The sequence below is a fragment of the Lutra lutra genome, chromosome X (genome assembly GCF_902655055.1).
Source record: "Lutra lutra chromosome X, mLutLut1.2, whole genome shotgun sequence".
Lineage (NCBI taxonomy): Eukaryota > Metazoa > Chordata > Mammalia > Carnivora > Mustelidae > Lutra > Lutra lutra.
Genome location: NC_062296.1, coordinates 71181415 through 71194249, shown reverse-complemented (window position 1 = coordinate 71194249; position 12835 = coordinate 71181415). Strand labels below are relative to the sequence as shown.

Sequence of the window (12835 nt, the reverse complement as noted above, 5' to 3'; positions counted from 1 at the left end):
ATATATTCTAGTAGAATCATAAGTACTAGGCTACTTTTTAAATATAAGTCAGGCCCCTTATCATATACCTGAAAGAAATATATAAGTAAATGTGTTGAGTTTTTACCACCAAGGGCTTTGTTTTTGGAAAGTGTAAGGTCCATTCTCAACATTTCTCTGGGTTTCAAGAATGCAGTGACACCACATTATAGAACAAACTGTCTATATATTCTAGTAGAATCTAAGTACTAGGCTACTTTTTAAATATAAGTCAGGCCCCTTATCATATACCTGAAGGAAATACATAAGTAAATGTGTTGAGTTTTTACCACCAAGGGCTTTCTTTTTGGAAAGTGTAAGGTCCATATACTACCAACATTTGTTCAGATGATTAATATTTATCGTGTATTCTAAATATGACATTTTATTTTGCTTCTTCATCCATGTAGAAGTTAACAAAGGCCTCAGGGGAAAATACATATTTTATATCTCCAATGTTAGTCATCTTTTTATGAAAGAGTCAATGCAAATTTTAGGATAGACTGTTAAACCTAACTTTAAAATACTTAAAAAGGATTTGAGATGATGCTTTGTAAATGTGGTAATGATTTGAAGATGTGAAATCTTTGCATATATTTATCACGATCCCTTGATAGCTAAATCTATTATTTAGAGGCAGATTATGCTTATTTAGTCAGTTACTCATTGAAAAAATAGGTCAAATAGTTATATTATTATTATTATATTATATTATATTATTATATTATATTATTATTATTATTAGTTATATTATAGTTATTTTCTCATCATATTCTAAAGTTATAAGGTGCACAATCTCCATGCACAGTGATTACAAGACATAGACTTTTGTGTCCTGTGCTGAACCAGGGCTGGACTCAGCACCTACTGGCTCCGTGGTGGTGAGCTGCACTGATCGGGCAACCCTCCCATGATGAATTGGTTTCATTTGTGAAATGCTTTGGCCAGATTGCTCTCTATGCACATAATATTAAAGGACAACACGGTATTCAATCCAAAACTCCTTTAGCATCATTATGTCATTAATTCAGCTTATCAGCCTCAGCCTCACCAGTACTGCTTCTTCTATTTGGGTACAAATGTTGCTAAGAAAATAATAATGGTAATAATAAAGGGTAATGTAAGATAATCAGTTCTTTTCCTACTTACAAGGCAATTACCAAGAAATCTTTATTAAAGATCAACTTTCAGTCAGACACGGAGTTGGTCCTAAAGTGAGTCTTAAAGCAGAAAAATTTTCTACCTTTTGGGCTTACAGTCCCTAAGCAAGAAAATCAATTTAAACAAATGTGTGTGTGTGTGTGTGTGTGTGTGTGTGTGTGTGTGCGCGTACAGCTATACATCTATTTTTAAAAGGAAAAAGTTGAAATGTCTTTGAGCAGTGATTTCAAAAAATGACTAGGAGTTAACTGGGTAAAGAAGGTATGATAGAGATGCAGCGCCAAGATTGTCCTTTAAAAGGGCGTGTTGCTTCAGCTGTCAAAGCCCACTGCTGTGAGTCTTCTCAGGAAACCCGTGAGTTGGCAGAGTCAAGCCCTTCCTAGAGCAGCCCACATCTAGTGACTGATGAAGGGAAATGGTATAAAGACTCAGCCATGTCAGCCCCACTGAAGACAACACTGAAGGGCTATTCTAGCTTCCAGTTCCCCGTGGGGTTGCAAACAGCCCTTGCTGGGAGGAGGGGAGGGAACATCTCAGTTCCAGTGCTTCTCACTCCAGTTGCCATCTCCCTCCCTCAGATACTTGTCCCAAAGGTGTGCCTTAATGAATGTCCTGCCTGCTAAATTCAAGGTCTACTTCCAACAATCCATCCTGTTATGACAAGGAGCCACGGTGGAGGGGTAGGAGTAGAGAGGAGTAGGGATAGTCTTCGACAAGGGAAGGAGCAAGACTGTCTTGCATCCAAGGCTTTAGGTAGGCAGGAGTTTACAGCAAGGGCTTTTAGCAGCACCAAAACCATCATTCTCTTGTATGATGGGCAAATAATAAATAAATAAACATTGCCATTTAAAGTAGCCCTGGATTTGAGTATCTCCTTTGACTTAGCCAGCAAAGGGGGGGACCTGACCTCGAATAGCACACTACTGTTTGCAGGATATGTTTGTATCTCCAGCTGGTTGTAGGAACTGAGCTGACCACCCTAAAAAGGAAGGTCTGCACTTAAAAAAGAAGGAAGAAAAAGATGCCTAACACATGTTGTCTGCTTCACAGTTTTGTTCAAAGCTGCTTATTTCTCAATAGAGGCATTATTTTTCAGACTAACAATTTTATTTACATGGAAACTGGAAAAAAACAGTGACAGGAAAGATAGGGTAGGCATTCCTGAGCTTTTACAAGTACAGAGAGAAGTCCGTGTGGCACTATTAGTAACATACCATGTGACACTGGAACAAAAGATTCACATCCTTCCATCTCTTAATGCCATTCTCAATCTGGTAGATCCAGAAAGTACATTAGGTTGGTCGGTGCTGAGATTCAATGGCTTTTTAAACTACTTAATAGGAAGGCAAATACCTACTCTCGGTGAAAACACCTCCTGAGATTCAATGGGTTATGATGAGTATTGAGCAGGAAAAATTTTTGTGTCTTTAGTAGTTTTAAGAGAACCAAGCAGGGTGATAGAAGAGAGATAAGATAAGGAGGCAGAGGCTGAGAAGAGTCTACATCCTTGCAATCACAAGGATATGGTGACTCAAGGACATCGGTGTAAAACAACAGACTCTAAGAGAGGTCTCAGACAAGGAAAGAGTGTAAAATCATTCCTTCTGGTATTCCATAATATGAAATTCCCTTCTATATGCTAATTTTAAAAAATGAGCAAGCTCACAAGCAAATGAAAGAAAGTATCAGGGTAGTTTTGAAACTCTATATTGCAATGATTGCAGATAGAGTTGGAAAGGGTTTCAAGCAAATAAGTGTGAGATCATATCAGAGACAGTTTGGATCAAAAATATAATTACAATAGACTTTTGGGTCTCTATGCATGCCTAACTTTTCATGCCAGCTCTGTCATGACCAACATCTATGCAATTTTAGTGTCTTCTGCAAGATGGGGTCCCTCCATGAACTATTTGTTACTAGGCCATAAGATAAATACAATAGTCTATTAGTAACTTCTGTAACAATTTTATAAGGTTCTACGTATATCTGTTGAGTTTAACTTTAAAATGGCTTGGGTTTTCGGTATCTTTTTATTTCATTTTTGTAGTGCTTCAGTGTTATTATGATTTACACACAATGGAAAAGAAGAAAAAACTGTTCTTTCCTCAAGAGAGTTTGAGAAGTATCAGCAACAGAAATAAACCAGTTTGGTGGAGGGGCCCTATGTTTCCTTGCTCATTCTATTTGACACCATCACTATATGGAAAAGGCCCAGAATTGGGAATCTCGGGTTCTTTTAAAATTCTCATGCTCTGCTTTCTGTCGTCATCCACTATGCTGTCCTCTATCTCTTCCCATATTTTTTTAAAGATTTTATTGATTTATTTGACAGAGATCACAAGTAGGCAGAGAGGCAAGCAGAGAGAGAGGGGGAAGCAGGCTCCCTGCTGAGCAGAGAGCCTGATATGGGGCTCGATCCCAGGACCCTAGGATCATGACCTGAGCTGAAGGCAGAGGCTTTAACCCACTGAGCCACCGGGGCGCTCCAATCTCTTCCCATATTGCTGTGATATAAGATTGAGCCTGCTCAGAGTGTTTAGAACAAAAGGATATGGGGGTCAATTGGCTCGATATGTGGGTCAGTTCACCTGCTGAGTTGAATAGGCATCCCTCTGGTCTACATACTGACTCTGAGCAGGAGCAAAGTATAGTTTAAGTTAAATCAACCCTACTAAATGAAGTAGTGATACTTGCTACAATAAGGATAAACCTCAAAGATTATGTTCAGTTAAAGAAACTAGATATAAAAGAACACTTATTATATCATTTCATTGACATGAAATGTCCAAAAAGGCAAACATAGGAACAGAAAATACATAAATGGTTGCCCAGGGCTGAGGGTTGGAGTGGGGAGTGACCATAAATAGGCATAAGATGGATATGTGCTAAAATTAATTGTTTTCATGGTTTTACAACCTTGCAAATATCCTAAAAATCTTTGATGGATTGGGAAAAAAACTGTTCCTTATTCAAAATAATTTGAGAAGCCCTGGGAAAGAGAACTAAACCAGTTGGTACACTTTGAATTTTATACTTAGAATGGGTAAATTTATGATATATAAACTACATATCAAAATTGTTTTATAAAATTTAATCTCTGCTAGTAAAAAAGCAGACATCCCAATTTTCCTCCAGATTCTTAACATATGAGTAGAAAAATCCAAGCAATCAAGATTATTCATGTGATACACCTGTAGTGACAATGGCATAGTGCACTGCCTTGCAGATACTCTCTCGTTTAATCCTGACAAGAAATATACATGTTAATTATTATTTTTCTATTTTGACAGTGAGGGAATTATGGCCCAGAAACGGATGGCATTATACCCAATATCACTACCAGATGGTAAATGGGAGAGTTGAAATTTAAGCCCATGCTGGTCTGAGTGAAAAAATGTATACTCTTTTCACTAAACCAAATGACCTTTGTTTTATAGGGGTCCAATAAGTATAGACATTCAGAAAACCCTATGCTGAGGTATTCAGAAAAAAATGCAATTCTGAAAGCAGAATATGAAGTTAGTTTGTATGTACAATATATATACAGATAATACTATTCCACCAATCTTTTATTGACATTAATTTATGTTGAGGAATACAAAGGATTTGTAAAGTCTCATTCATTTGGTAGTGATTAAAGTTTTTACAAAACTATGTAGTTTCACATGCAGGCAAGTTATAGAAGACACATATTTGTGAAGAATATTTTTATTAACCCATTGATAAGATATTTTTTTGCTCATCTCCACACGTGGAAATAAAATTTAGAAAAAAAAAATGTTCCTGCAAATGTTCTAGAACCTGTTTTATAATTTGATGATCCTTCACATTTCAAATGACATCAGTTGTGCCAGTTTGAAAGGCAGTGCTATGGAGAGGGGCTTTGTATTGCTAGAGGTATGTATGTTTGCTTTGCAGGTCAAGGGTAAAAATGAAAGGAAGGATCAGCAACGTTTGACACAAAAAGGAAACATTCATCAGGATTCTTACCTGCCAGTGGAGGATTATATTCCAGATCAAACCAAGAGTCAGTTTGTGATTTCCATCTACTATGTCAGTGCTTCCGATATTCACTAAATCAACCTGTTAAAGAGAAAACATTTGAAGGAAAGAGACAAAATGTCTATTTGGAAAGAAAACAAAATGTGAAGGTAATTGCATTTAGCTATTTTCAGAGCCTAAGCAGTATTAGAGCTTTTTAAAAAATAATCCAAAAATGAAACAAAATGCATTTTTGAATGCACTCTTTTTAACAAACAAGTGCCCCTGAACACATTTACAAAGAGATAGGAAATGAATGTACGTTTAGTATATAAATAGATTACTGCAGATTAAAGAGTCCAATCAGAATATCTTCAAATAAAATGTATAACAATGATAATTCATAAAGGATGCCTAAAATTAATAACTGATTCCTAATACAAAATTGAAACTCAATAAAAAGAAATTTCATCAGTCCTTTGATGTTGCTCAAAGGAGTGCTATTATAATCAGGGGTAGCTGAATTTGACGAAAACGCCCTTACTTTAGAAACATATATTCGAATTCTAATAAATAATGGAGCTATGGTGAGCTCTCTTTGCTCTATCTAGGACTGGGTTTGGGAATCAAAATTTAAAAAAAAATTAAAGCAAATCCTGTCTTCTGTCCTTTATGGTTCTAATATATTTAGGTGGAGTCGGGTTAAACATAAACATCAGACACATAAGTGCATGAGAAGATGTTCAGCATTATTAGCCATTAAGAAGATGCAACTTATATCCATAATGAGCTAACACTACACACATCATAATGCCTAAAATTTTAAAATAGTGACAACGTCATATCCCACTGAGGATATGGACAAACTGGATCACTCATGCATGGCTGGAAGAAATGAATAGTACAGGCACTCTGGAAAACATTTTGGCACTTTCTTGCAAAACTCAGCATGTGCTTAGCATACAATCCAGCAATTGGGTTCTTTGGCATTTATTCCAAAGCAATGAAAACTTATATATTATGTAAAACCTATGTGTATGTGTTCATATCAGCTTCATTTGTAACAGTAACACAGCCATCTGGGAGAACAGCCCACGTGCCCTTCAAGCATGAATGTTTAAACAAGCTGTGGTACATCCATACCATGGAATACCACTCTATGATGAAAAGGAACAAACTACTGACACACAGAGTAACTTGGGTGAATCTCATGGGAAGTATGCTGAGTTGAAAAAACAAAGCCAATCTCAAAGGGTTACGTGTAGTATGGATTAAATATAACCGTTTTGAATAGACAAAGTTCTGGAAATGGAGAAAAGGGTAGCAATTGCCAGAGGCAGAGATTGGGGTGAGTGAGTTGGGTAGGTGGATGTGGTTATAAAAGGGCAGCATGAAGGGCCCCTGGGTGGCTCAATCAGTTAAGTGTCTGCCTTTGGCTTAGGTCATGATCTTAGAGTTTGGCTCAGGTCATGATCTTAGAGTCCAGGGATCAAGCCCCACATCAGGCTCCCTGCTCAACAGGGAGTCTGCTTCTCCCTTTACCCCTCACCCCAGTCAAGCTCTCTCTCTCAAATAAATAAAATCTTTAAAAATAAAAATTTAAAAAATAAAAGGGCAGCTCGAGGGATCCTTGTGGTGATGGATGAGTTCTGCATCTAGTCTGTGATAGTGGATACACACATGTACATATATGATAATGCACTGAATTAAAAATGCCTGTGTATGCATACATGAGTTCAAGTAAAATTCAGGAACTATGAATAGTATGAGTGCCTTATATCAATGCTGATGTGTACAGTGATATCATCCCATAGTTTTACAGTATATTACCACTGGGATAAATCTTGGCTAAAGGATCTCTTGCTATTATTGCTTACAACTACATGAGAATTTACAACTATCTCAAAGTGAGAAGATTATTTAAAAAATGGGCATGTGGGGATACTTTAACAAGATAATACATCAAAATAAAACAAATAAGCACCTTCAGATTAAGGTCTATAGAGTGGTTGTGAAACTGTTAGAACAGTAGTGAGGGTTAAGAAGTAACTCAGATTTCTTTCCCTATTTACTGTCTTTGGCTGACTATTCCCTTTGATTGAATTTCTTTTGGTTGCCTCAAGGATCCTGCCATTTTGTCCTGTCCTGAGGGTGGCAACTTGAGAGAGTTGCCCACTCCTCATCCTCCCTGGATATCTTCTCTAAATAGCCACGAGTCATTTTGATTAAACCTTTCATCTTCTCAGGCTCTAAACCCTTACTGGTCAACGTGTCACTCCAATCTGTCTTTCCCATTTGTTTATTCCTTAAGTAAGATGGGTTTGCCACTCTCTCACTTAATGGCAAATTATATTCCTTATCATTCACCTTAATATTCTAAATGTTATTACAACTTGAAAATATGAAGCTTTCTGGGAAATCCAGGTGAAAACAATAAAAAAGGAAACCCTTTGGTATAATTGTCAAATCACTCCCAATTACACCTCCTATAAACTTACTTACAGGTCTGGTGGATAATCAAATAATCAAAATTATTTTTGTATCCCAACAATATAAACATTATTGGTGTGGTGGCTTAAAACAAATGAAAAATATAGAAAATAATGTAGAATCATTTGAACAAGGACAGAAGATCAAGATACAAGCCCAGAGTTGAATTCCACATATTTTTTATAGTAGAGGATATTACTGAGATATGCAATCGATTAGATGTGTGGATTGGTACCATCAGGACTTTCCAGAGAAGTAGTATGAAACTAGACATTTCACTAAAGCTCAATTGAGAAGTGGATAAATGGAAGTCCTGAAAACTGGTTAATATGAAAGACTTTGACTTTCTTGGGTAGAGGAAAGTCAAAGTGATACTGCCAGTATAAGGTATTACATGTCTATTTATTTCTGTAATGCAGATGCTTTTTGTTGTACACTTGAATTTCAGGAGGATCCCATGCAAGTTTGCCCTAATTCAGTATGCTATTGTTAATTTTAACTTTAAATTACTGAGCATTCACATAAATTTGTCCTACACAGGTGGATAATAATTTGCTATAATATTGTTTAACTGAATGAAGTAGAATACAACAAGTTTCTAGAATTTATTAGGGAAACAAAAAATAGAGTTCCCAGGAGAGATTAATAACTCAAAAACAAGAAATAACCATGATCTACATTTCACTTGGAGATTCCTTATGTGGCAGTAAAGGAAGGAGTTCCTCCACATGGAAAATCTACTATAAATTTATCATTTGATTCACTGATGCATTCATTCAACAAATACATTTTGGATACATGTCAGGCACTGATGTACTTAGAGCACAAAGGAGAAAAAATGTTCTTGCTTTCTGGAACTTAACTGTAGTGAGAATGATAATCAGACATACATTGTTGAAAATTCAGTTACTTTAATGGAGAAGATGTGATTATTTATTTATTTATTTATTTATTTATTTATTTATTTATTTATTTTAGGAGACAGGCCTATACTGGAGAAATCACTGCTGGTAGTTATGTTTGGACTTGCCATAGGGATCATCCTGTGGAGACTTAGAGCAAGTAACAGGCTTGCCTAGATCGACTTTCATAAGCTTTCTCTCTGTATCAGCAGGGAGACAGTTCTGCTTTTTCTTTATCCTCATAAAATCCCTCCTAAGATCCAATCTCTATTATATCCAGGTACTGTGGTCAGCTTTGAATAATTAAAAAAAAAAAAGCTCATAAGCTAATAGCAGGCCACACAATAGAAACTAATTAAAATTAAGTAGGATCTAGAAATTCCACTTCTAGATATATCCCCAAAGAACAGAAAGCAGGGACTTGAACAGATATCTGTATACCATTATTCATAGCAGGGTTACTCACAATAGCCAAAAGGTGAAAACAACACAAATTTCCATTGACCAATGAATGGACAAGCAAAAATGTGATATATACGTACAATGAAATATTATTCAGCCTAAAAAAGGGAGGAAATTCTGACAAATGCTACAACATAGACGAACTTTGAAAACATTGTGTTAAGTAAAAATATCCAGCCAGACACAAAATGAGAAATATTATATGATTCCACTTATATCTGGTGCCTAGAAAAGTCAAAATGTATAGAGAAATAAAGTAGAATAGAGCTTATCAGGGGCTGGAGAAAAGGGGAATAGGAAGTTACTGGTAAGAGTTCCAGTTTTTAATGATGAAAAAGTTTTGGAGATGAGTAGTGTTGCTAGGTGTATACCAATGGGAATGTATTTAATGTCACAGAAGTACATGGTTAAAAAGTTGCTTTACATGGTAAATTTTATGTTAGGTCTCTTTTATCACATTAAAAATAAATAATAAAAGAAGCCATTGGAAGACACATACACACAGAAGCCATAGATAATATCTAAAGGAGGGTGCATGGATGTGTTCCAATAACACTTATTTATAACGATAGGAAAAATAGGTAACTGTGTCTCATGGAGACTCCATGGAGAGAAAAATATATATATTATGGCAGGGTAAGCAAAAGAACAAGAAGATATTCAGTATTGATTGAATCTGTGAAGAAGGAACCTAAAGACTGGAAGAAAGTGGCAGGCAGAAAAGGCATGCCAGGAAGATCCCACATGATCGAAGATATGGAGATGGGGTAAAGGATATTACCTGATTGGGAATTAGAAGTATTGTGCTCAGGGACAATGTGGGATGGGGTAAAATTGTTCAACTATCCGGGACAGGATTATTAAGAATCTTTAAAACCTAATTCACACAAGGAACTGACTGTTAGAGAGGAGTTAATAGAGAGGCAATAGCAGCAGCAAAGTTGTATAGATCTTGGCTAACTGTTATAGACCCTAAACAATAGCATAGATCATTTATAGATATCTCAAAAACTAATACAAAGAAGCTTAAACTTTTGTCAGAGACAAAACCTTTCTCACAATTTCTGAACTCTAACAAATGTGCATTTTATAATAACATAATGCATCTTTAATTACAACTTTACAAGTAACGTGGTGATAACCACATAGCCATCTCTTTAGTCAACTTTCAATAAACAGAGCAGAGCATTAAATCTTAGTTTTGTGGAGAGAGTCTGTAGACAGTTACAATAATGCTATCCAATTTATGTTACTTTGTTGATTTAAAATTATATTTTGTTAGTTTAGTTTTTTCCTGCCAGTATTATTCACTTCATCAGATTCAATGGGGCATGGACCACCTCTGTTTCATTGGTGGTCCCTGCCCTAGAGCACAGTAAGTAAACACCATGGTTTGTAAGTGGTGATTCACTCATACATTCTCTATTTCATATGCCTCAGGGGCTGGCTCTTATCCCACTGCAGTTCGTACCAATCATCATTCCTTTCCAAAGGTCCAAACTTGATTAAGTCATGTTGCCATAAGGGGATATCACATTGTAAGAAACACTACCATAACCATTTTTGAGTGGCAAACTAGACACCAATCTTGGTGTTGTTTTCTATTTATGTGTGTATATATAATCTATGTTTGTTCTTTTTAGAAATATTTTATGGCTTTATGTATAGTCACATGAATATATTTTATGGAAATGTGTGAGTGAGATCTCACATGCATCTCTCCTGCTTTTCTTGAGGCTAGTTTTCTTTTCAGTTTTTGTTTGCCCCTCTTTCTTCCCCTGACTTCTTTCCTAACCCGACCTAAAAGACTTTCATATTTTCTCCCTATTCATATGATCTCTGTATGTGTGAGTGTGTATGTGTGGTATCTTAAAGGCACAAATATATAGGGTTTTATATTCTCCCCAAAATAGCATATTATTCAGATTCTATTGAATATTGCTTTTACCAAACAATAATCCCTTTTATTCATTCATTTTAATGGCTGCATAAGATTCATAGTTTGGATGTATCCTAAAGTATTTAGCCAGTTGCCTGTTGGTGGACATTTATTTTGTTTCTACATTTGTAATATTTGTTTTGTTTTGCCACTTAATATAATATTGCAATGGACATCTTGTACATAAATTCTCAGATAACTGATGCTTTTATCATTACAATAGCTAGTCCAGGAATGTATTTTCTAGAGCAAAGATACACATATATATATATATATATATATATATTTTTTTTTTTTTTAATTTTGGTGGCTTTTTCTTTTTTTATTTTTATTTTTGAGAGAGAGAGAGAGAGATAGTGAACACGAATGGGGGGTATGTCAGGGGAGGGAAAGAGGGAGAAGCAGGCTCCCCGCTGAATAGAGATCCCAATGCAGGGCTCCATCCCAGGACCCTGGGTTCAGGACCTGAGCCACAGGCAGACGCTTAACTGACTGAGCCACCCAGGCACCTTAGTAGAGTTTTTTTTTTTTTTTTAATAAAAAGGTTTTAGCATTTAATATTAACCAGCAATGTGTATAAATGGGCTCTTTCCTTCCCAGCTATAGATGTTTTTGATTTTCATTTTGCCTGTCTGATGAGTAAAAAGATTTTGCATTGTTTATTTCCATGATTCTTACTTCTTCTGGAATATCTTTTTGTATGGTTGATGATTACAATTTCATCTGTAAATTGTCTGTTAATACAGTTTGTTCATTTTTCTATAGATAGTTTTTCGTCTTAATTTTAAAAGCTCTTTGCAACTAGTAGCTAACATTTATTATATACTACATGTAAGACATATTTTAATCAAGTTTATATAGTTCAACAATCTAATTTTGTATTCACATTCATAAGTGAGATTGTCTTATATATTTTTAATTTAATTTTATGTTTCCTGACTGTTGGTACTATAGTTATTCTGATATCACAAAAGGAATTGCAGGGTTTTATCTTCTTATATACTTTGGAATACCCTAAAATATAGGAATTACTTTTTCTTTAAGGATTAGGTTAAACTCACATGTGAGAATCCTGGTATATATTTCCATGGTAAGTCTCTAATACTTAATATTTTCTGAAGTAATTGTTCTAGTTTAATTCTCTGCTATTCTTATGTCAATTTTAGTAATTTTCATTGTTCTAGATCATCCATGTCTCAGATTTTTCAAAATTAATTTCCCAGAATTGCTTGTAATATTCTCTCAGTTTCTTCTGAATCTGTGGTTGCACATCCTTTCTCATTACTAATCTTGTCTATTTTTCAGTCTCTTCTTATTTTCTTTTGTTAGGATTAGAAGAGGTTTCTCTCTTTTGTTGATCTATGCAAAGAGCTAGCTTTTGAACTCAATTCGACCTATATTTTTCAGTCTTCTATTTTGAATTTACTTTTCATTATTGTTTTTCCTTTTATAATCTCTGAAGTTGTATACTTATTTTATCTCTATGTTAAAAAAAAAAAAACTTAAGCCTATGAGGTCCTCCCTGAATACAGCTTTCACTGCCCATATTGTCATCACAGTAAAGATATGAGACAGTTATTATTTTATATACATTTTACCTAGAGGAAAACAGAATGCCAAATGTACGTGGTGCTTTCACAAGGTCAGATTTAAAACCAAGCCTGGATATGAGAGATAATTCCTTAATTAAATCTAGAGAATTCTTCATTAAGTGCTTTAATAGGCTCTCTCTAAATTAAAAAATATTGCATACCACCATTTAGGCAAGGAATATTATTTGTTTTGGTTATGTTTTATCTCTTTTCAAATTGCCAAGGACTATAAGAAATAACAATAATAATCACTAAGGCTCTAGGAGAGAGAGGGATATTCGGCCATGCCT

The 12835-nt window shown here is 35.3% G+C and overlaps 1 protein-coding gene across 1 annotated transcript in view; it reads right to left on the bottom strand.

Moving 5' to 3' along the window:
- The window catches only part of DMD (dystrophin), a 2124834-nt gene that overhangs the window by 1692313 nt on the left and 419686 nt on the right, over nucleotides 1-12835 (bottom strand). Inside the window, 1 exon segment of the mRNA XM_047715765.1 lies at nucleotides 5170-5262. Coding sequence (XP_047571721.1) covers nucleotides 5170-5262 — 93 coding nt within the window.